The sequence below is a fragment of the Aulonocara sp. 'chitande type north' Nkhata Bay genome, unplaced genomic scaffold (genome assembly GCF_057382095.1).
Source record: "Aulonocara sp. 'chitande type north' Nkhata Bay isolate Kocher_YH1m ecotype deep benthic unplaced genomic scaffold, A_spYH_male_GT1.1 unmapped_scaffold_20, whole genome shotgun sequence".
Classification (NCBI taxonomy): domain Eukaryota; kingdom Metazoa; phylum Chordata; class Actinopteri; order Cichliformes; family Cichlidae; genus Aulonocara; species Aulonocara sp. 'chitande type north' Nkhata Bay.
In genome coordinates this window covers 1058963-1082244 of record NW_028234352.1, presented here as the reverse complement: position 1 = coordinate 1082244, position 23282 = coordinate 1058963, and the positions used below count along the sequence as shown (strand labels likewise).

The following is a 23282-nucleotide window of genomic DNA, read 5'->3' as shown; positions in this document are numbered from 1 at the left end:
TAAAGGGAGTTGTTTTCTCAAACTGCTGAAGTAAGTTCATCTAGTTTTAGCAACTTTCACTGAACAGTAACAGTGTCACAACTAAGCATATGCATAAGCACTTAAACACTTTAAATGAGAATAACAGAACATTTCTATTACAGAGGCTGGAACCTGTCCCAGTAGTAGGTAGAGCACACCTGGACAGGTCACCAGTCTGTCAGAGGACTAACACAGAGACAGACATCAGAGTAACAAATCTATTTAAAATTAATGTAAGTTTGCTGCAGCTGTATGTATGAACATGTGTTTCTGTGCTCACAGTCCACCTCTCAGGAACCTGCAGTTCACTTTTAGTCTACTTTAAACAGACCTCACAAAAGGCTGATGTGGCTGGATCAGTAGTCTGATTTAAGTACGATACCTTTGGCCAGGGATTAATCTGGTGCATCGCTTCACTGCAGTCTTACGTATTTTCCCCACACCTGAATAAAAAAATACTGATATATACAAATAACAGCTTCAGCTGATGCAGCCTGACTCAATCCTAGATGTTCAGCACACAGAGACACAGAGGTGCCGTTTAAAGTTTAGTGTTAACCTGAGTCACTGATCATTTGCAGTATTACAGAGTCTGGCAGTCTTTGCATGATGTCCACGTCACTGTAAGTTTCTAGCTGACTTCACTGCAATTTCAATTTCAATTTCTGCTGTTCACAAACGCTGTCCATCTAACCTGACTGAGCTGGAGCTGTTTTGCAAAGAAGAATGGGCAAAGATTTCAGTCTGTAGATGTGCAAAGCTGGCAGAGACAGACCCTAAAAGACTGGCAGCTGGAACTGCAGCAAAAGGTGGTTCTACAAAGTGTTGACTCAGGGGGCTGAATAATTACGCACACCCCACTTTGCAGTTATTTATTTGTAAAAAATGTTTGGAATCATGTATGATTTTCGTTCCACTTCTCACGTGTGCACCACTTTGTGTTGGTCTTTCACCTGGAATTCCAATAACATTGATTCATGTTTGTGGCTGTAATGTGACAAAATGTGGGAAAGTTCAAGGGGGCCGAATACTTTTGAAAGCCACTGTATATGTAGACACAGGACTACAAGTAGAAGATCAGACATGAAAGTGGAGATAACACAGAAGACCTGCAGCAAAGGTCAGAGGTCAGACTGGGCCCTGGATTCAACAATGAGCCAATGATCATCAAGCAGTGACTAAAGCAGAGCCCTGACGTTCTGACATTCATCACACAGTCAGAACAAATGTCTGCTGATGACTTCATCTCATGAAACGACTGATAGATGTCAGTTCATTGATCAGCTGAGCTGCTGATCTTCATCGTCACAGAAACATTCAGCTTGTTTCAATCAGTAAATAACTCCCACTACTCCCAGTTTGAACTGTTCCCACTCAAAATGCTGTGAGAACAATGATCATTGTAGAACTTCACAAACATCACGTGTTGTTTTCCACATGTAAGATCAGCAAACACACAGAAACTTCCTGTTGCCACACACGGCCTCTAAAATCTCTTCCACGCTTTCTGTCTGAAGTCCACTCTCTGTGTCGGATCCACAGGAAACAACAAGATCTTATTAACATGGTTTTCAATGTGTCTCCTTCCAAAAAGTCCAACCAATGAACAAATGTGTGTATTTGTGGAGGCCGAACAAAAGCATGACACATTTCTCTGTTTCTATAAACTGGAGTCAAACACAAACATGAAGAGTTTCACTGACAGACTCCAAAATGCCCCCACAGTGGATCAAAGGGAAATCCTACAGTGTGGCCAGAGACTCTTAATGGCTCCAACATCAACACATCCACAATGTTGGATCCAGTTCTGCCTCACAGAGTTACTAAGACACACCCTCTGCCAGCATCACAACAGCTCCACCTGCTTCACCTGCCTCCTCAGCATCTGTACACCTGAAGAGAAAAGAAAGGCTCCAACAGCTCAAATCTACAAAGGATTCATGAAGTTTCATCCAACAATAACATGTTTGCCTTCCACAGTGTGCTGTTAGACACCACTGTACCTCTGCCATTTCAAAAAGAGCAGCTTGGGAACATTTTGGCTCCAAACACTTTGTGTTTAAGTTCTTTGTTTTCTTTGTGAAGCCGACAACATCTGGAGCTTTGTGACTCATAGAAACATCATTTTGTTCTTTAGATGACAGCAGATTGGGACTGAATAATCAATCACTATCAAACCAATAAAGACAAACATGCTGATTTTACAGGAACTTTGTTGGAGAAGCTGCAAAGACATGAAACTGGTGGAGATCCCAAACCAGTTGATAGTGCTGGTTATTCCAAATAAAGCTGTTTCCCTTTGAGATGAAATGACTTTCTGTCCTGATATATAATAAAGATGTTGTTGTTTTTGAGCCCCTGTATTAAAAGTAGTTTAAAGTCAGCTTGAGTTTGATGTCTTTATGTCAAAGCTGCTCATGATGTTGAGCTGCTGATGGAATAAAAACAATATAAAAGCATGTAGTCCAGACTTAAATGCAGCCTGTTGTTAGCTGAGGTCCACACACAGTGTTTGACAGTGTAAAGTGTGTGAAAGGGCTGCTGGTGGAGCTCACTAGGATGAGCAGGTGACCACGAGGTGGAGAGCAGCTGGCCTGGCTTTGACCCGGGCCACGCCCCCTTTCTCTCTGCTTTGCTGTCACTTATCTTCACTGCTCTGTCCAATAAAGCTGAAAAAGGCCCCGAATCAAAGAAATCTGCTGCAGCCTCTGAAATGTCTTCTGTTTCCTTCCCGACGGCTTTTTCACCGTCAGCCCATCAGACAGTCCAGCAGCATTTATGATGATGTCATGATGTTGAAGAGGCTGCTACGGTGGCCTCCCGTGACCCCCAGCCTCATCACAGCTGAGATGCAGACATTTGAAAACATTCAGCAGACAACTGAATAACAGTCCAACACAACAGTCTGTGTGCAGACACACACTGACCTTTCATAGAGTCAAACACAGCTGGTTGAGTCATTTCTCTGTGAGTCTAAAGTGAATCTAGTATTTGAAAGTCCACTTCCTGTATTTGTTGTTGAAGACTTCTTCAGCTTCTTCTCAAGGACATCAGCTGCTTGTTTGGCAGCAGAGGCAGTTAAGAAGCTTCCTGAAAAACACTGAACAGTGAGTTCACTGTGGCATATGACAGATTCAGCTTTCTGTGTGCAAATGTGTCTGTGTCGACCTTTCAAATGCTGTTGAATCCAAAACATCAGCGGCTCCTCGGCTGCTCGCTTCATGCACTTCTGTCTGTGTGACAGTCCAATGACATCACAGCTGTTTCCAGCCCCAGTGTCTCAGGACTGGACACCTTTAAACATGTCGAGGATCAAACAGCGTCCAGCTAAACACACATGAAACTATCAGAGCTGACAATCATTCCAATAACATCTAATGGTTCATGTATGTAGACACAGGACTACAAGGAAATGGCTCTCAGCATCTGGCTGTGGGAACACATGAGTCCCTGTTTGTGTTCAGATTGTGTGCATGTTTTAGACGTGTGTCACATGTAGAAACACAACAATCCCACAATGACACACAGATGTGTTTGACACAGCTGTGCAGCTGTAAGTTGTTTCTAATGATTCATTGAAGCTCTTCTAACATTCTGGAGACGATCAGTACATGAATCTGTTCAACACGACAACAGTTTGACTTCAGTGTGAACGTTTGCATTAAATAACCTTCTTCATCCAGCTGACAGCATCTTCATCCTATGATGTGAACAGTTCCTCCTGTTGATGACAAACCTCTGACAGGATCTGCTTGAGGAGCTTTTTCATGTGCAGCTCTCTGAGCTCAGGGCTGAGCTGCTGTTTCATCTTTAAGAGCTGCTGCCTCCTCGCCGGACTTGTTCTCCTCTTCTTCTCCTAATGACACCATTTCTGCTTCATATAAAATTCAATAAAGATGCTGACATGTATCTGTAGCAGCAACATCATTGAATCTGTAACAACTGGAGCCAAACCAGTGGCTCTGCTGGGATCACTGGTGAGCCAACACTTCCTTGTTGATGCAGATTTCAGGGCTTCCTTTTGCTCCTCCGTTATAACTGTTCTCTCTTCTCAACACATGATGACACAAAGGAATCAGCAGTGACAAAGATGATGCTGAAGAGAAGCACACACTTCACACATATAACAGAGCAGTGCAGTTACACACACCTCTGCTCAACATCAGGCCTCAAACAAAGACACAAAACACTAACTTGACTCTAAACAGAAGAAATGAGCAGCTGTTTCTGTTCTGTGCTTATTTATATTTGACACACATGCTTCTCTTTGTGCAAACACACATCGCACTATAAGGGTAACCTCGCACACAATGATTGGACAGCACAGTGATGATGCTGGGAGATCCTATACGCAGCAACACAGAAACACTGAGAGCTTTAAACAATGATGGAAAGTGTTATAAATGACTTGTTGGCCTCTGATCTGTCACAAACAGCTGAAACGTGTCTCTCATGAGTCACATGAAGGTTTTTGACAGAAAGGACAAAAAGTAGCTGCAGTCAGTTTGTGTCATTTTTATATTTATTCATCTGGGAGAAAAATCTGAGGGACATTAAAATGTGTTTTCAACAGAGACAAGAACATGAATATAACAGAACAGGTAAATGAACATGTTTCAAGTAAACAGCTGGACTGATCAGGTCCAAACACAGAGTGATAAACTTGTCAAACAGCTGTCATATCTTTATATAGAAGCTCTTTATAAATGCTGCTCACTGCAGTCTGTTTACTAATAATGTCAAAGTGTTAGAAACACAGAAACATCAGAATGGTCTTTGTTCACAGAAACCTGTCTGGGATCCTTTGTTGTTCTTTTGATGCAGAGTTACATTATAAATATAAAGAGTTATTTCAGAGTCTCATCAGTTTTCCTGCATGTCTTTATTTAACACATCAGCAGGGCTGAAGCTCTCATGTTAAACACACACTGATCTATGGACACGTTCATGTGTTTCTAACAGAACCAGGCTGTTATCAGCCTGCACTAACATTATGTCACACACACTGAATGTAACAGTGACAGTTTACATCATCACACAATCAGCTGTGATTGTTTCACTGTCATCAAACGAGTCAACAGGAAGTAGAATCAATAGAAACCAATCATTTACTGACAGCATGTCTGATGGAAATAAGTGCAGATTATGTATGAAGTCTAACTGCACACAGTAACTGTGTTACAATAAGGACTTAACAGCGCCCTCTGCTGGAGTGTTTCAGTACTGCGTTAACTAGAATACACCACCTCCTCCTCACACCACCTGCTACAGCTCTACTCTTCTATGACTACAGTCATCCACAGCACTGATGTGAGGTCACATGGTTCATATGTAAGGAGCACAGCTGACCTCAGGTCAGTTTAATGACTGTGAGCAGCAGCTGTGTTATTGTCACTGTGACAGGGAGACACTCTCAGACACAGCGCTCATGTCAGCTTGTTCTCATGCAGGAGGATCAGGAGCTCCATGTTTGTCTTTCTGTTTGAATCATGATGTGTTTGTGCCATCAGAGTCTGTCATGAGTACTCAGGGTTTCACAGCAGCTCTTCTGGATGCTGACGAGGACTCCAACCTCATGTTTCACCTCTCTGAGCTTCTGATGTCTGTGAACACTCGTGTTTCTTCTCTGGGCTCATCTGGACAAAAACACCTTTCTGTGTTTGGCTGCAGCCTCATTCTGACTGACAGGAAGTGTGTTATCCATGAGCTGCACTTCTGTGAGGAAGTTTCCTGCTGTGTTTCCTGTCTGTGGACAAACACGAGTGTTCCAGCTGAGGACTTGGTTCCTTCCACCTGTCCATACAGGACATCACGCTGTCTGCAGCTCTGTAAATGCAGCTCCAGGTCCTTCCACGTGCTGCTCTGTATTTGTGCAGTTTGTAGTGTGTCCTGGGAAACGTAGCACACATGGTGTTCTTCTGCTGTTTCCTCCTTTCACTGAGTGTGAAACACTGACGCTGTGCTGTTGTTCACAGAGGGGAGCTGATTCTAGCTGCAGCTGGACTCTGTCATCTAACTGAATGTGTTGGTGCTGATCACGGGGCTCTGAGGGGGGAGCAGCAGGAGGACTCTGGATGCTGACGTCAGTGTATCTGTGGAAGCTCCCACAGCGTGTCTGTCATTCAATATTGTGCTGTATATTGTATCTATGCAAAGATGAACAGACTGTGTGTTCACTGGTCTCTGTGCTGCAGCTCTGATGTCATCATCACTCCCTCCTCCACCCTCAGCAGTCCCAGCATGCTGCTGTGGTGCACCCCACCCTCACTCTACACCTGAGCCACAGACCACACCCTCCACCTCAATATACACCACAGTTTTCTCTGCTGTGGAAATGAGATCAGGAGGAAATCATCATTATTATTATTTAATAAACGCTCACATTAATGTGGGCTTATTTGTTTCATATTAGAAACATTAGTTGAGTGTTTTTAGTATAAAATGGTCAAAGTCCCTCTTTTTGCTCCTCCCCTCACCTGTGGATGGGCGGTGCTGTTACCGTGGTGACAACTTGGATGTGTTTCAGTCCTGCCTGGTTATCACTGCAGGAATCTTTCACATTTATTACAGGTAATAACTCTGATTTTTCTGTGTATTATGAACCAAATGTATCCTGATACACACAGAGATGGATGAGCAGAGGGTTTTTTTGCAGTTTATGTAGTTACTATGGACTTAATGCATACATATTATTAAAATTAGGGCTATAACAGTTGTATTGATGTATAGCAACTTGAAATGCTCCCACAAATGGCTCCACAGCATGTAAAAATATAACAAAAGCTCTGACGGACTTGGTTCTGTGGTCAGTCTTAAAGGGTGAAGTTAAACTCTGTAATCTTCACTGTGTCACAGAGTTCAGTGAGTCCCGTTATTCACAGTATCAATCAGATCATCAGAGAACAGCTGATCAGCAATCAGTGGTGCCAACAGCGCCTCCTGTGGTGAGAGGATGCAATAATGCAATGTAGCATTTTTCCACTCAACACTTGCAGTCATGGAAACTGTCTGTTGGATCTGTGTGACGTTGCTTTCTTGGTTAGAGTTCCTCACAAATGTCCAGATGATTCTTCTAATGAGGCGTCGACCATGTTTGCAGCTCTTTGGAAGAAAACGTCGCCCTTTGCCATCCTTACTTTTCTTTGACTTCTTCAAATGCAGCTGAACTCCAGCTGGTATTTTCTTGGACTTTGCAGCTGTTTCTGGTCATCAGTTCATTCCTGCAAACCTCTGAAGCTGAACAACAATGATGCTGCATTGCTGGCTGATCCCAAAAGGTTGATTCTGTTCATCTGGACGTTTTCAGAAACGTTTGCTCACTGATCAGGTGACTTCTTCAGTCTCAGCTGACTGCAGCTTTACAAGCTTACAAACAGCACATTTGCACAATGACTGAAAGCAGCAGCACCTGATATATATGATACTAATATAATACATATACATATATAATCCATACTAATGATGAAGGAACTGAGCTCACAGTCCATTGTTCATTCAGTGAACTACTCAGTTTATTTTGGGCCTCAGAAATGCTCACTCTGTTTGTACATCACTGTCAGCAATAGACTCATTCTGCTGTGTGGACAGGAACACATGTGACATCACTTCCTGTTTGTTTGTGACTGAAGAAGTTTACAAGGAATCATTTAGAAGAGTTTCAAACATCAACTGATTGAATCCATGAATCTGAAAACGTGTTTGTGAGTGAAAGAGACAGACATGTACAGACTGAACTATCTGTTCAACAGTCAGAGTGTTTCTGTAACAGGAGACACTCTTTACACTCCACTCAGCACAGGGACACTGAGGAACCAGGAGACCAGAACCCAAACCCAGGATAAAGAGTTTGAGTGAATGTGGTGTTGAAGGTGTGGAGGTGGATCAGAGTGTCAGAGGAGACTCTGTAGAAGGACAGAGTGCCAGCAGGACAGTCCACATACACTGCTGCTCTGTTAGAGACAGAGGAGGAGGAGGAGGAGGAGGAGGAGATGGATGAGTTTTGTATGTATCAGAATCAGAATCAGAATCAGAATACTTTATTGATCCCTGGGGGAAATTATTTTTTGTTACAGTGCTCCATTTTAAACCAACATTAAGACAAGACAGACAATACGCTAACTAAGAATGTATTGTGTGTAACACAATAATGTGTTTAATATGCAAAAGAAGAAGAAGAAGTAAACACATATGGGACAAATGGAGACCATTGCAGCTCATCCACTTTGTCACACAGTAACAGTATAACTGGAACACATTTGCAATTTAGATCCAATGTTTCTGAGAGAAAGAAAAACTGATAGAGATATATGCATGTGTTATTATATTTATGTGTCCCAGATAATTGTTTTTCATCTAGTCATGGGACACCCACCCCTTCCTCCCAAGTTAACTGCAGCCAAAGCGAGCTAGTGGGGGTATTTAGACACTCACAACCAGTGGGGTAAAAAGAGCAACCAAGAAAGTGGCAGCCTGCACGGCCACAGATGTGAAAAAAAAGGAAAAAAAGACCAACTTCTTCCCAACTGACAAGAAAAATACTCGTCATGTTTTCATAATAAAGGATCAGGCTCCCCATTTATGACAGCTTGGACCAATAATGTATGTTACACTGATGCTACTGTAGAGACAGGGTCAACATCTCTATTTAAATATAATTAATATACAAAACACAATAAAAGTTATACATGAATTATTCATTATTTTTACCATTGATAAAATTCATGTATACTAATCAAAGTTATACATGAGTAACGACATTATTAATAATGATTAATAATAATAATTCTAATGCCAACATGATGACTGTTCATAGCTCCTGCTTTGAAATACTGAACTTAAACATTGACCTGATGAAAGATCACAATTCACAGTGGCCCACTGTCAGAATCATTCTGAATATAAACTCATCGAGTTAATCTGAACCTTTCTCAAATGTGCTGTGAATAAATGCTGCTGCAAGCCACTGTGGGAAAGCTGTGTTATTATCATGGAAACATCTGTGACACATTCACAGAGGACGAGGACACAAAGGGACGACACGCAGAGGCTGTGTTAAAGTCAAAAATCCAAATCTTTAGTCCTAAACAGGCAGTGGTTACAAACAGGAAGACGAGCAGTCCATTAAACAGTCTACAGGGTCAAACATACAGAGAATTCAAACAGCTATTAAAAACAAATAACTGGACACTGAAAAACTTCAGTGATGTGTGAGGCACCAAAGGGAAGCAGCTGAGTATATTCAATGAATTCTCTTCAAATACAAAGACAGAAACTCCTACAGGCAGCATGCAAACTGAGCAGGATACACAAAGATCAGAGATTACAAAAGAAATCAGAAAAGGATTTCAAACTTACTGAGAGCAAGGCCTCTGTTACAAATCTGTCTAATAGAAAAACATGCTGTACAGATACAATACGCTCAGTGTTCATGGTCATTTAAAAACTGGCTCTACCTGAACCACTTCAATATTTTATGAAGTCACTGAGTCGACCATTTCTACAGTTTGTTTCCTTCATTGCAGTTAGAGTGCGGCTGGTAAGGATGAAAACACACACAGAGCGTAAATTGTCTTTGTTAGTAACAAACGTCAGCAAAGAAAAGACAAAACACACAAACACTCTCATGATATTCATGAATCATTAGAAAGCATCCAAACATTCTGCTCGTGGACTTTTACAGTCTTATTTGCACTCGCTCATCTTCATAATCATCCTGATCAATACATGACAGGGGAGGCTTTGAGGTAGGCGGGGCTCTCTGCTGATGTCAGCATGAAAGGCAGGACCAGCGTCTGCCACATGTTGGTGAAACATCACAGTACACTGGCGTGGTTTCCTTTCCAGATGTTGGACGTTTGACACTTCAACGTTGAGGCCAACAAGAAGACACAGTTTTGGGTCGGGTTGCTGCAGGGTTTCTAACTGAGCAAAAGCAGAAGCACACAGACCAACAGGGATCAGATGCTGAGTGTTAGAGGAACATCTGTGCTGATCACTGAATGCTGCTGTGGTCTCTTGTTGAAGTTGGCTGGTGGGACAGTCTAATAGTGATATCCTGCCCATCGGAGGAACACTTTTAAAAACACATGCAATACTTTGTTTGTATTACAGTCACAGTTTATCTTATTTTTGTCCTTTAAAAGTGTTGCTGTACTATAAAGTCCTATAATTTGAGGCTAAAATGGCTCAGAGAGTCTCTCTCTCAGAGGATCTCCTTTGAAAAGTGGAGACGGCTTTATCCGCTGATCCACGTCACTTTACCTGGATGTTTTCTTTGAAGCTGGATGAAGACTCCTCTCCCTCACTCCTGCTGCAGCTGTGTGGTCCAGTTGGCCTCTGAGGTCACAGTCAACATCTGTAGCAGAAGAGGGGAAATAAAAGTCCAGGTTACCAAAACTGGGAGCTTTTCCAAAATAGAGCGTAACTGGACTTTTTCAGCCTTACAGGCAGATAGTCGTCTGAAGCTGCAGCTTTTTCTTTTTAGCTTTTTCCAATCTCTGCTCTCGGCTTTCTTTGAGAACATGTCTGCTTTCTTGGCATGGGTCTGTCTGCTGTTGGTGAAGAGACTAAATCCACATACTCGCTACTAAGATCTCCTCAAGTAGTCTCAACCAGATTACAGTTTAAGAGTAAATGTCTCCTGAGAGTTTCACCTTGGGGAGATGCTGTCTCGCTAACATGCAATCATGAGCATTAATCTATGAGGTGAAAAAGTAATTTTAAAAGCTCCAGCCACAAGTTTTATTTCATCTGTGTTTTGGTCAGAGTCCCATCAGACCTCCAGAATGGTGTCAGAGTGTTTTCTATCCACGTGATGAGCACAGGCCTCAGGTCCAGACCTCCACGGGCACCATAGCCTCTTTGGAGCTAATAGGTGCAAGAAGGTTTTGTTGGGATAGGAACTGAAGAGGAAACTGACGAGGAAGGCAAGGATCTTCTTCAGCTCCTCCGAGCCGGGACCTCTTTGTGTAGGCCAGCATTGGCCAGGTAGCCCTCCAGCATCGCTGGATGGCCGACAGTGGAAAACCTAGAGGAGTAGGAGAGAAACAGCAGCTTGGAGCATGTCTTTATACTGTTTAGTTTTTAGAGCCACAGACTTTCTTTTAATGTCATTGTTCAGGATCTATGACTGATTATGTATTTATTGTATTCCTCCATGACTGTGTGACAGCAAGTGGAAAAAAACAGCTTCACCTTTGTTGATATGCTTGTAATTTTAATATTGATTAAATGGCCATGAAATAATAGAAAGCTCATATATGAAAATGTATTTTAAGAAGTAAAATGTTAATCTGAGTACAAAGGAGTACACTCACCTTCTGGTAGATGGAGGTGTAGCGAGCGCTGGTGAACATCCAGGCCTCCTCGTAGAACTGATCACTGATTGGATCCAAAACATCGATGGAGGATCTGTGTAAGCGCTGAGGATCGTCCTGATGGACAGAACAGAAGGAGAGTGAGACAAGTGAAGATATACTAAACAACACTGTGACATGAACTGAGCCACACACAGTTTGATTCACAGGTGATTGACACATTATTTGACCACGAGCAATCTTTTCTGGTTTGACGCCGTCTTTGTAGCCAGAAACCAGCTCTCTCCTCGGCTTCCTCCACTACACGCTTCCCCCACGCCAGTCTCCTCCGTCACTATAAAGGGGAGAGTCATGAGCGCCATCACCCTCACCTGTGCCGTCCAACGTCCCGCCACCAGCCTCCACTGCAGCAGGCCAGAGACCACACCCCTGCCACAATAAGTAAAAGTATATCCTTGCTGTACCCTTAATGCTAAATGTGCTAAATTAACCGCTGCCTTTGCCCCTTTGGGATTATTCTTATGTCACTGGGATGTTGACCTTTGACCTTCACATTAGAGAGATGGGCAGACATAATTAGTGTATGAGTTTTAAAGTAACAGGTAATAAAGAGAGTGTAGCAAATGTAGTCAGGTTTATTACTCTGTATCACACATGAGTGCCCGAGGGAGGCGGGGCTGACTGGGGAGACACAGGAAACAGAGAGACAGGGCTGACTCGACATGAAACGATGAAACGTGGGACACGGGAACAGAAACTAAACACAGGCTGAAATGAACACTGAGGGAGGGAGAACTAAGATTACTGAGAGCCTGATAAATAAGAAGAACAAAAACCAAGAAAAACAAGAGTCAAAGAAAACCAAAAACACAAAGCATTGGGCCAGGACCCACTGCTGTGACATTTATATGTGATAAAAACATTAAAAACTGCTCACATGTTGAAATCTTTCTACGTATACTTTAGGTTCAGTTCTCCAGCCTGGCATTTGGTTAAGCATGATTCAAACATTTGATTTTGTTTAACTGGTTTTAATTATAGTTACTTTTTGTGAACATTTGTTGCAGCATTTAAAAATACATCATTTATTTTCAAACTTTTATTTGATTTAGAGCATCATATTTGACCAACGTAAATGTTTTAATTTCATATAAAATAACTGAAGCAGTGAACTAAATATCTGAAATCTTTCCTTCCTTAAAAGTTATAATCCTACTTAAGTTATAGTGCAAACGCTTGAGCAACAAATATACTTGATGCTAATTAATTAATATTTCCCTTTGATGTTGCAACTATGCGGTCACTTCTGTCTTTAAACAAAATAATATTTTCCAGTTACAGAAATCATAAAGTCCAAACTAAAGTGCTACTGTTGCTATATGCATTTTATATAAATCATGGATGATGGTCCTGACATGAAGGAAGAGAAAGTTACAGGTTGCATCCTTTGACTTTGTCTCCGTGCCTTTGGGCGATTTTCAGAAGGACAGATGTTTCTGTTCAATTCTTAAATCAATTTTTTCAAACACAAACACTATTTTAAAGCTTCTAGAGAGTAAAATATTAATGATAATTATAATAACAATAATAAAAACAAAAGCTCTCAGATCCATCAAACCAAGCAGCAGAAAGAACAATAACTGAAGAGAAAACTTTAACCTTGTAGACTTCATTATGTTCCAGCTGCTCTACAGACGCTGTGACCTCGAACTTAAGCAGGTCGTAAAGTATGTGCAGCTCAATAACTTCATAATCAGACCCTGTGGTATTTAGGCAGCAGAACAACTAAGAATAACAACTACAAATAATGTTTTTAGGTTTCTGTTGTACTGCAAGGTTCTGTACAGGAGAACCAAACCAAGAGCAAATATTACGTCTCATTTACACCTGAGCACGAAGAGCCATCAACATTTAGCAAATTGAATCATCTTTGTTTAGATGCAAGAAGAATCATATAGAAATGAAAAAGTAGAAATAGAAATCCAGAGCAAAGATATCCTCTAATTCAGCGTAGCACATGTGCAGCTGCTGCGATTCACGTAAGCATTCGGCTCGTCGCTGTTGCAGATTTTTCTCTCGCTGTTCTGGCTCACAGCGCTGCAAACACAAAAATAAATATCCCCAAAGGTGTGAAAGGGAGCTAATTAGTAAGAGTATTGTTACTCTCCGCAGGAGTAGTCCAGCAGTAGAAATCAGTCCAATAACAAGGTGTGTAACATCTAGCAGGGTGACAGAAAAACCCAGGGTAACTTCTAAGGACCTCAACGTCTCTCTCACATTGTGTTTTTTAAACATGCTTCCATTTGTCACTTCAGTCTTTACTCTGAAATACAGGAAGAGAAATCATGGCTGAAACAATTTCTCATGAAACCAGGGGTGTGGTCCAACAGTCAGTTTGGTGAGGAAGGTTCCTAACTGAGAGAAGTGACCCAGAAGTATCTGTGTAGCAGCCACAATGAATCCAGATCATGAGCTTTATTAACTGATCAAAGTCTCTTCTTTCATCTTCTGTATCATTCAGTTTGCATTGGTAATGCCCATTATTGTAATGCTTTTTTAAGACGAGCAAAACTTTATTTCACTTTGGGTTAGCTGGGATAAGTGATGGATGGAGGGAATTTTACTTCAGCCACAGAAATCCTAAACAGGAAGGAGGAGCAGAGTTACAGTGGATCACTATCCAGCAGGGAAACAAGGTTTATTTCAATTTCTTGGCCATGAGTGAGATTTACTGAGTGGGCAAATTAGGGAGACGACACCATCAGATCCCGAGCCCTCCATGTGTTAATCAAGAGACGGCTGCTGTGCTACATCCATAAATAATGAATAAATTAGGAGCTAAAGCTGAAAGGACAGTTTATTTGTACCACCAGTGAAGATATTTTACATTTGAATTTTTTATTTAACATTTGCAAGATTCAATAACATAAAGAACCTGAACAAGAAAACATTTATGTGGATCAAAATACATTAAAACAAAAACTTTATAATAATAAACTTTATAATGTTGAAACTTTTCAACCAACTGATGAAAAGAAAGCTAACCACTTGACATGAACACTACAGTAGGACAGTTTTGAAAGCTTAAAATGGAACTAGGGGAAGAGTTTGATTCACAGCTGCCTCATCAGATTTTTACAGGAGATTCTATCTGAACTCTGTGGAGCCTGATCTCAAGCTTTTTGAGTCTGACACAGAAACCAGAGGATCTTTCTGTGTCTTCAGATTCACTGTGATCCAGTGATGGGAGTGATTTCAGCCCTGAGTGATCGTGCTGATGTTTGCACAGAGCAGACAATGAGGTGAATGTTTGGGCACATTGGTAACAGTGAAACAGTTTATTAGTAACGTGGGATCGTTTGTGTGCAGAGTATGAACTGAGATTCCTGAAGCTCTTGTCACACTGGTCACAGCTGTAGTTTCCTTCCATGTGTCCACGTTCATGAATGTTACGACTACCTGACTGTGAGAAGCTTCTCTCACAGTGTCTGCACTTGTGTGGTTTCTCTCCTGTGTGGACTCGTTTGTGTGTTTTAAGCTGACCTGCAGTGGTGAAGGATGACCCACACTGATCACAGAGGTGCTTTTTAACCCCACTGTGAATCAGTTCATGTTGTTTTAAATCACTTGGTGTGGTGAAGCTTCTCCCACATTCTTTGCAGTATTTCAGTTTGTCTCCAGTGTGTCTACGTTGATGTCTTTTTAGGGTCTTTTGCCGACTGAAAGTTTTTCCACAGAGGTCACAATGAAAGTCTTTCCCACCACCACAGTGATGACAGGGTTGAGAACTGGATCCATCTGTGTCGCTCTGCTTCTAAACAAAGACACAAAGACAGTGTAAGTCAGTCCTTCAACATTTGTATCCTGAACGTCGCCTGAAATAAAGAGCATCTCTGCAGACGTCCAACTACATTTGACTGTTTCAGTTAACACACTCAGTTTACTGGGCTGCAATAACTACAATACTACCACCATAATACTACAGTAATACTAAAATCATAACTGAAAGGAAAATCTGAATAATCACTCAGAGCTGCTTTTCCATGCAGTAGAATTGCTAACATGCTAACACAGTTTAATGAGCAGAGTTGTTCCAAACAGTCAGGCTAAAATGACAAGATAACAATATAAATACATACCTCACAGTAGATGCACTTGTAGAGTCTCTTTCTGGTGTGGATCTGTTGGTGTTGTCTCAGGCGACGTGGAGCTTTAAAAGTCTTCTCACACAGGTCACATTGATAAGGTCTCTCCTCAGTGTGGGTAAACATGTGTTGTTGTAACTGTGCGTCTGTTGTAAAGTATTTGCCACACTGTTCACAGCAGTACACATCATGTCTGGTGTGAATGCGTAGGTGTTTATTTCGGCTCCCTCTCTGGCTGAAAGTTTTTCCACAGATGTCACAGCTGTATGCCTTAATTCCAGAGTGGGTAACTAGATGACTCTGTAAGTGGCTACTGTGAGTAAAAGCTCTGCCACACTGATCACAGCTGTACGCTTTAACTCCACTGTGGATGAGTTGGTGTGTTTTTAGGTGACCCTTCAAGGAAAAAGACTTTCCACACAAGTCACAGCTGAACGGTCTCTCTCCAGTGTGGATGACCTGATGCTGTTTTAGTTTAGCCCTCACAGTAAAACCCTTCCCACACTCGTCACAGCTGTATGGCTTAATTCCAGAGTGGGTAACTAGATGCTTCTGTAAGTGGCTACTTTGAGTAAAAGCTCTGCCACACTGATCACAGCTGTACGCTTTAACTCCACTGTGGATGAGTTGGTGTTGTTTTAGGGAACCCTTCAAGGAAAAAGACTTTCCACACAAGTCACAGCTGAACGGTCTCTCTCCAGTGTGGATGACCTGATGCTGTTTTAGTGAAGCCTTCAGAGTAAAACCCTTCCCACACTCGTCACAGCTGTATGCCTTAATTCCAGAGTGGGTAACTAGATGCCTCTGTAAGGTGCTACTGTGAGTAAAAGCTCTGCCACACTGATCACAGCTGTACGCTTTAACTCCACTGTGGATGAGTTGGTGTGTTTTTAGGTAACCCTTCCAGGAAAAAGACTTTCCACACAAGTCACAGCTGAACGGTCTCTCTCCAGTGTGGATGACCTGATGCTGTTTTAGTTTAGCCCTCACAGTAAAACCCTTCCCACACTCGTCACAGGTGTGTTTTTTCTCTCCCTTTCTTCTGTGAGGTTTGTCGGCCTCCTGAGAGCGCTGACTTCTGGCTCCATGTTGGTCCTGCAGTGACAGAGATACAAACAGAGGCAGTGAGTGAAATGCAGTCGTGGAACAAACTCAACCTTCAAACTCCATTAACACTAGTTTTAAACCTGAAGGTGGAGCGTGGCACCAAACACCTTAAAGGTCTCTTATCCCCACCTGCTGGTAGTTCTAACACATTACATCCAACCTGCTGTTAAAGATAATTCATGACTGTTCAAACACTAAAATCACGCGCACACACACACACACACACACATTATTTTATAATTTAGATTATTTTGTTGTTTCCTATTACATATTTCTATAATTTGTATAGATTTATACAGAATTATTCAGTGATAATAAATCCTATGTTTGTTTATTCTAAAGGAACCCCGTTAGCTTCCACAACAGATGTTGCTCGTCTTCCGTCAAATACTCACATAAAATATTACACAATAAAGTGGATTCAAGATATCCACATAATTTCACTCTTACATCCACAGTGAGGTTTCACAATTGTTCAAATATAAGCAATCAATAATAATAATAATAATAATATTTCTCTGTCAGCCTTCTCGGTTACGAATCGTCTTCTGCTCCTCTGTCATGCGGCGTCCCACAGGGCTCAATTTTAGGGCCACTGCTCTTTTCACTGTATCTATTGCCTCTGGGTTCTATCCTTAGAAGGCATGAGATCTCATTTCATTGTTATGCCGATGACTGCCAACTTTATTTGCCACTAAAACACAAGGATGGCATCTCTATAAAACCTCTCTTGACATGTCTAGATGACATTCAAGCTTAGTTGGCTCTAAACTTTTTAAATTTTAATGAAAAGAAAACAGAGCTGTTGGTGTTTGGACCCAGTGGTCCCTGTGAGTCCTCCCCTGTTGTTTTAGGATCCCTGGAAGTCTATTTTAAATCTGTGGTTACTGACCTTGGTTTTAAGTTGGACAGTGATTTTAAATTGGACAACCAAATCAGAGCAGTGGTGAAGTCCGGTTTTTATCATTTAAGGCAACTGGCAAGAGTAAAATCTTTTCTTTCGAGGCAGCACCTTGAAACAGTGATCCATGCTTTTATTTCTTCTCGCCTGGACTACTGTAACTCACTTTATGTGGGGGTCAGTCAGTCATTGCTCTCACGTCTGCAGCTGGTTCAAAATGCGGCTGCACGACTCCTAACAGGAACTCAAAAAAGAGAGCATATAACCCCCGTGCTAGCCTCTCTGCACTGGCTGCCTGTGTCTTTTAGAGTTCATTTTAAAATTCTTATGTTTGTTTTTAAATGCCTTCACAGTCTTGCCCCGCCTTACCTCTCTGAGCTTCTTCATCTCCACACACCCTGTCGGTCTCTCAGGTCAGCTGACCAGCTGCTCCTGGAGGTACCGAGATCCAGGAGGAAGCTCAGAGGGGGCGGGGCCTTCTCTATTGTGGCTCCAAAGTTATGGAATCATTTGCCCATGCATGTTAGAGAGGCCCCTTCACTGTCCACTTTTAAATCACGTCTTAAAACCCACTTTTATTCCTTGGCTTTTAACCTCAGTGAGACTTAGTTTCTTTTTTAATTGAAGTAGTTATTTAATTAATGATTTCACTCTTCTTTTATTTGTGTTTTATTTATATCTCATGTAATTTTATTTTACAGTTCCAGTGTACAGCACTTTGTGTCAGCTGTGGTTGTTTTAAAGTGCTTTATAAATAAAGTTGATGATGTTGATGATGAATATCAATAACATTGAGGCACATTACACAAATTTCAAAAACAAATCATGTCTTACAATATTTACAACAACTAAAAGCTCTGTAAATCGGCTTTTAAGTGTTCATTGAAGTTTTGAATAATTCTCTAATTTTTTAAGGCAACTTATTCCACTTAAAAGTTGCTCTAAATGTAACAGTTTAACAAAACGTTACTTTTAACTCGAGCATTTACTAAATTGCAGCTTGTTGAAAACTGTGTAATATGATGATGTATTTCATCTGGATACTGCAGCTGAGCAGAATAAATGTGGTGTGTTTAACAGAATTGCTTTCTTTAGAACTACAAGTAAGCCATAGAATATTTTAGCCTGTACAGGAAGCCAAGAAAGGTTATTATGCATTTGATCAATATTAGTATAGTATGAACATCTTCACACTAATCTGGACGCCTTATTCTGGACTAACTGAAGTCTGTTAAGATCTGTCTTATTAGCTGCTGACCAAATGATTGAACAATACTCCAGATGAGACATTACTAGTGCATTAATGACATCTTTCATAATGAAGAAGTGATACACAAAGAGCATTTCATAGCCATAGCTATGCCTTGTCGGCATAGTTATGTGACATTAGTGATGTTTGTACTTTCAGCGTTAACTTGGTTTTAAAGCCTTTAAAATATACGCCGTTCAATAGTCGACCTTCATCTGACAGAGAATGTGATGATTTTGTGGATAATTAAAGTCAGTCATATATCCACAAACACAACAAGCTGAAAGTCAGTGATGCTGCTCGGTTTGCAGTCCTGAACATCACGGCACAAGCAGGATTCACTGCACTGTTAATGTTAGCTGTGTTCAAATGTTCAAATGTATATGGTGATAAATATCTTTGGTCATATGGTCCTGCTCTGTCTGTCACCTTCTGTGTTGAGCTCATTGTTTCCTCTGTAGTGGCTGAGCTGAGTCCAAGTAGCTGAAAATGTTCCTCTGCTGCTCCGTCAGACTCTCCTCCTCCTGCTGATCAGCTGGGACACAAAACAGATCTTTGTTAGGCTCCACACTGCACTGAAGAGTCAAAGTGTCTCATATGTTCATCTGACAAGTAAAAGAACACATTTTTGTTTCCCGAGGTGGGCAACTTGTTGGAAACAAACACAAAAGCTTTGAGCACTGATACCTGCCATTGCTGGCATTGAAAGATGCAACGCCAGCAATGTGGATTGTCAAGACTCAAACCAATCATCAAGCAAAGACAACAGGGATCATTTGTTTCTGTTTATTTAGCATTCACAGCATTTGTAGTTGCCTTCTGTGCAGGGGAAGTCCACGCACACTGTGTGGTACCGCCATCCGCAGAAGGTGCATTCAACCTCTGTAAGAGAAACGAGATTGTCTGAGACTGAAATGATATTCACTAAAGAAGTGGTGATTTGTAAAACTTCAAGTGTATGATAAGGTGAAAACAAATACACAACTGCATGTCATGTAGTTGAAGGTTTTTTTTCTTTTGGAAGACCGGAAAACACTGAAAGTTACAAATTAGTCCTTTATTTATCCAGGTAAAAAAAAATCTCATTGAGATTAAAAATCTCATTTCCAAGAGAGACCTGGCGTCATGGCAACACAAGTCACATACCACACAGGTATATAACATTTAAAACAAACACAATATCCCAACATGTGTAACAAATGTATTGTGCTTGAAACAAATTCAGAATAGGTGATAAAGCAGCTGCACATGTGTGTCACGAGTAAATCTGGCTGTATAACAAACAGAAACAAGTGATGCTGCTGTCTTTTCTCAATGGTTGGTTTGAGTCTCGACAATCCACATTGCTGCCATCTTTCAATATGTTTGAATGCACCAGTGTAAGTGCAGCCACTCAGACTCAATGTGTTCATAGAAACAGGTGCAGATGTGTCACGAGTTCATCCAGCAGTAGCTATGGCACTTGGCCACAGGGGGCAGCAGTGGACTGACCTGCATTTGAGACTGCTCCAGCTGCTCTGTGACAGTCAGTAGATCTGCTACAAATTGCAGATCATATGCAAGTTTTGGAAATGACATTATAAATATTCCTAACTTAGCCACGGCAGCATTGTTGATGTATTACCTATATACTACAAATTATTCCACCTGCTGAAAAGTGGATCCAATGTGGGCGGACTCACACTTAGCAAATAAACTTGTGATGTGAGAATGTAATCAAACTGTTGATCAGAGGCAAAGTAATTTAAAGTTTATGATGCTATCGTCTAATGTTAGCTGACATGATGTTAGCTTGTAAGCTTATGTTGTTGTCTGGGTCTCATGTCTGATCTGATGATAATAACTGTGACAACACAGAGATTAAATAAAGGACGTTGGTGGGACTTCTTATGTTAGAACTATAACTTCAGTTAAGGAGTGAGACGTAAGGTGACAAGGAGAATGAAGAGAATGAGAAAGAAGTAACTGGGAAGAGAAAATGAAAACAAAAATTTGAAATGATCAAATTTGTGTTAACAGATGATGGTGATTTTAAAAATTCAAGTAATTTAAAGGTTTTATCCTATTTGTTGTTGTTTTTTTTTCATATTCTTCTATTTGCAAGAGGTTATTAATAAAACAGGTTCTCTTTCTGGTTTCTCTTTTTGGACGCACTCTCTACAGCTTATCACATCCAAAATGGCAGATGTCAAGTACAAAACCTCGACAGAAACAATCAGCAAGAATTTTAGCATCAGTCCAAAATAAAACTGTCCAACTACAGAGTTTTAAAATCCAACTAAACTATGAACAGAGATCTTTTACAAATAGGCTATTGATGAGATGACAGTGGTAACAAAAACGTACACATCCGCGCACACAGACAAAATGGCGGGAGAGCGTTTAACGGTCGACCTCATGAGTCCGTTACCGTGAACTATGGAGCGGCAGATTTGTGCTGGAACTGAGCTGCACACAGCTGATGTTAGCCAGGAAACATTACACACTGCTAACGTTACCTTCACACGGAGCTCCACACGGAGACGATCAGCGTCAGGCACAAACACCAAGTTCAGAAAAGAGGAACTTTGAGCAGGAAGGAAAGAGTCAGAGCGGCGTTTGAGGACACGTTTACAACCACGAACATCAGAATCTGTCTGTGCTGCATTCAAGTGCAACTTGGAAACTCACTAATCTCTGTCATGTTGTCCAAAGATGATTTATTTCTGCTGGTTTTCCTGTTTGAAACACAAACATGTGTCAGCACTTTGTTGTTCTTCACCCTGCAGCATTTGAATATTTCAGGAGTAAACTGATCATAAATTCATGAAGTCATGAATGAAAGTGCAGACTGAGAGTGGATCACATGATGTTTGAGGTGTGTCATGTGACATGTTCAGTATTGTCACACATGTCTAGATTGTCCCTGATATCATAACTGCTCAAACACTGATGATTATATTTGAAGAATTATTCCTGATGGCAGCAAAGTTTGAATGGAGCTCTCTGTCTGTGCTGATTTGTCGCCCTCTGGAGGTCAAAGCACAAACTGCATGATGTCACTGTAACCACCACGGTGACAGGAAGTGTTTTTAAATGATGAAATATGTCAGTGATGCTGATAGTGTGTTCATCACAGACGTTCAGGCTTCGTGTTGACATGAATCAAAGTTAATGTCATTATGGACCAAGGACAGTACTCTGGGTCTCCTGCAGAACAACTCGAGCTGTGATACCTGAATGAAGAGCCTCTGCTGCTTTAAAGAAGGAGGCTCGAGGCAGAGGTGAGGTGCAGACCAACCAGCTTTTATTCAGCAACTTTAACAGAAGGATCAGAAAAATAAAACTATACAGCACAGTGATGCTGACTGAAGCCACAGCATTAAACTAAACAAGCATCGGATCATCTTTAACAACATCTAATAAATAATGACAACTATTTACTCCTGTATTTCCTACAATAAAGCCTGTTCAGATATTTGTTGCTGATGGAAATGTAAAAGGCTCCCAGGAACCAAAGGACAAAAACAGAGGCAACAGTCACAGCTGCAAAGGATCCCCTAACACATAAACTGGTTCGAAGATATTTTCTAGCTCTGCAGAGGAGCTTGATTGCACGGACAGTAAAAAGTGGATTCAATAACAGCAGCGAGTGCTGAGTGATATAACGGTGCTGCGAGCAGCAGTGCAAAGGCTCACACAGAGACAGCAGCTACACTGTGTGTGGATGTGATCCACAGTCACAGCTGTGGGTTTCAGTCAGTGTGTCTCTAACTTCATGGTCACATTTCAAAGCTTATTGGAGCCAGAAGATGTCCAAGTAAAAGATTTATTGCTGTACTCGTCTACCAGGATAACAGGAGGTTCATAAAGCTGTGTAATACTTCAGCTTTCCATCATGGAGTAGTAGTTGTGTCCCTTTGTGTTTATTAGTGTGTTCACACGTCTACTTTAACTTCACTCTGTAATGAAAGGATTCAAATCCCTGATAAATACATACATGCTGACTCTGAGTCTCAGTGAAGGAGGAAAGGATGGATGAAGGCAGCCTAGTGTGGGTCATGTGTGTCCAGCAGTCATCCAGGGCCTGGATCCATCTGTAACAGGAAGACAAAGTCCAGCCTGTAATCATCCTATCAGGCACAGCGTTTCCATCCAGCATCCTGACGACGCTAACAACCCGTCAAACGTCTCCTCTGGTCCACAGAAGTCACACTTCCTGTGTCATGTTTACCTTTTTAAGTGTGCTATTCAAGCCTGTGTGACCAACTCTGACTCTCCAGATTCCATCCTGGTCTCTGCTGCAGCTTCTTCTACACGACTGTTTTCTGTATAATAATATCTGCCTTTCCCGTCTCTGTCCCAGTGTGCCTGCCACTCGTCCTTCATCTTTACCTTCATTATACTCTTCACCTCACTTTCACTGTATTTTATAGTCAAACCTGCACGACTTCTTCTTGCTGCACCTTTTTAAACTTATCGTCCTGTTCATTGCATCAACACCGATATTCACAGGGAGCCATAAGAAATCCACTTCTATCCCTCTGTGTTTGATTCTATACAGT

General features: G+C 41.4%; 2 protein-coding genes across 4 annotated transcripts in view; both read right to left on the bottom strand.

Annotated features, from left to right (window-relative positions):
* The window catches only part of LOC147300656 (uncharacterized), a 423782-nt gene that overhangs the window by 107950 nt on the left and 292550 nt on the right, over positions 1 to 23282 (bottom strand). The gene's annotated exons all lie outside the window — the stretch shown is intronic.
* Positions 8774 to 21352, bottom strand: LOC147300665 (phospholipase D1-like). Of its 3 annotated transcripts, XM_086284978.1 has the most exons (6): positions 21237 to 21352; positions 19168 to 19273; positions 11337 to 11453; positions 10799 to 11047; positions 10282 to 10375; positions 8777 to 9942 (listed from the first exon to the last, which is right to left on the bottom strand). In XM_086284978.1, exons 2-5 carry the CDS (start codon positions 19183 to 19185, stop codon positions 10322 to 10324), a joined length of 438 nt encoding a protein of 145 aa, XP_086141104.1. In that variant the 5' UTR covers positions 19186 to 19273; positions 21237 to 21352; the 3' UTR covers positions 8777 to 9942; positions 10282 to 10321. The 3 variants fall into 3 exon arrangements, with proteins under 3 accessions (XP_086141103.1, XP_086141102.1, XP_086141104.1); XM_086284977.1 differs by lacking the exons at positions 19168 to 19273; positions 21237 to 21352 and having other exon boundaries at positions 8774 to 9938; positions 11337 to 11888; XM_086284976.1 differs by lacking the exons at positions 19168 to 19273; positions 21237 to 21352 and having other exon boundaries at positions 8775 to 9942; positions 11337 to 11887.

Excerpts from the sequence above, each read along its gene's own strand:
- LOC147300665 (XM_086284977.1), bottom strand. The coding sequence starts at position 11,558 with ATGTGTCAATCACCTGTGAATCAAACTGTGTGTGGCTCAGTTCATGTC. Across the intron at positions 11,048-11,336 it reads ACACCTCCATCTACCAGAAG|GTTTTCCACTGTCGGCCATC; the intron begins GTGAGTGTACTC and ends CTACTCCTCTAG. Across the intron at positions 10,376-10,798 it reads ACTCTGACACCATTCTGGAG|ATGTTGACTGTGACCTCAGA; the intron begins GTCTGATGGGAC and ends CTTCTGCTACAG.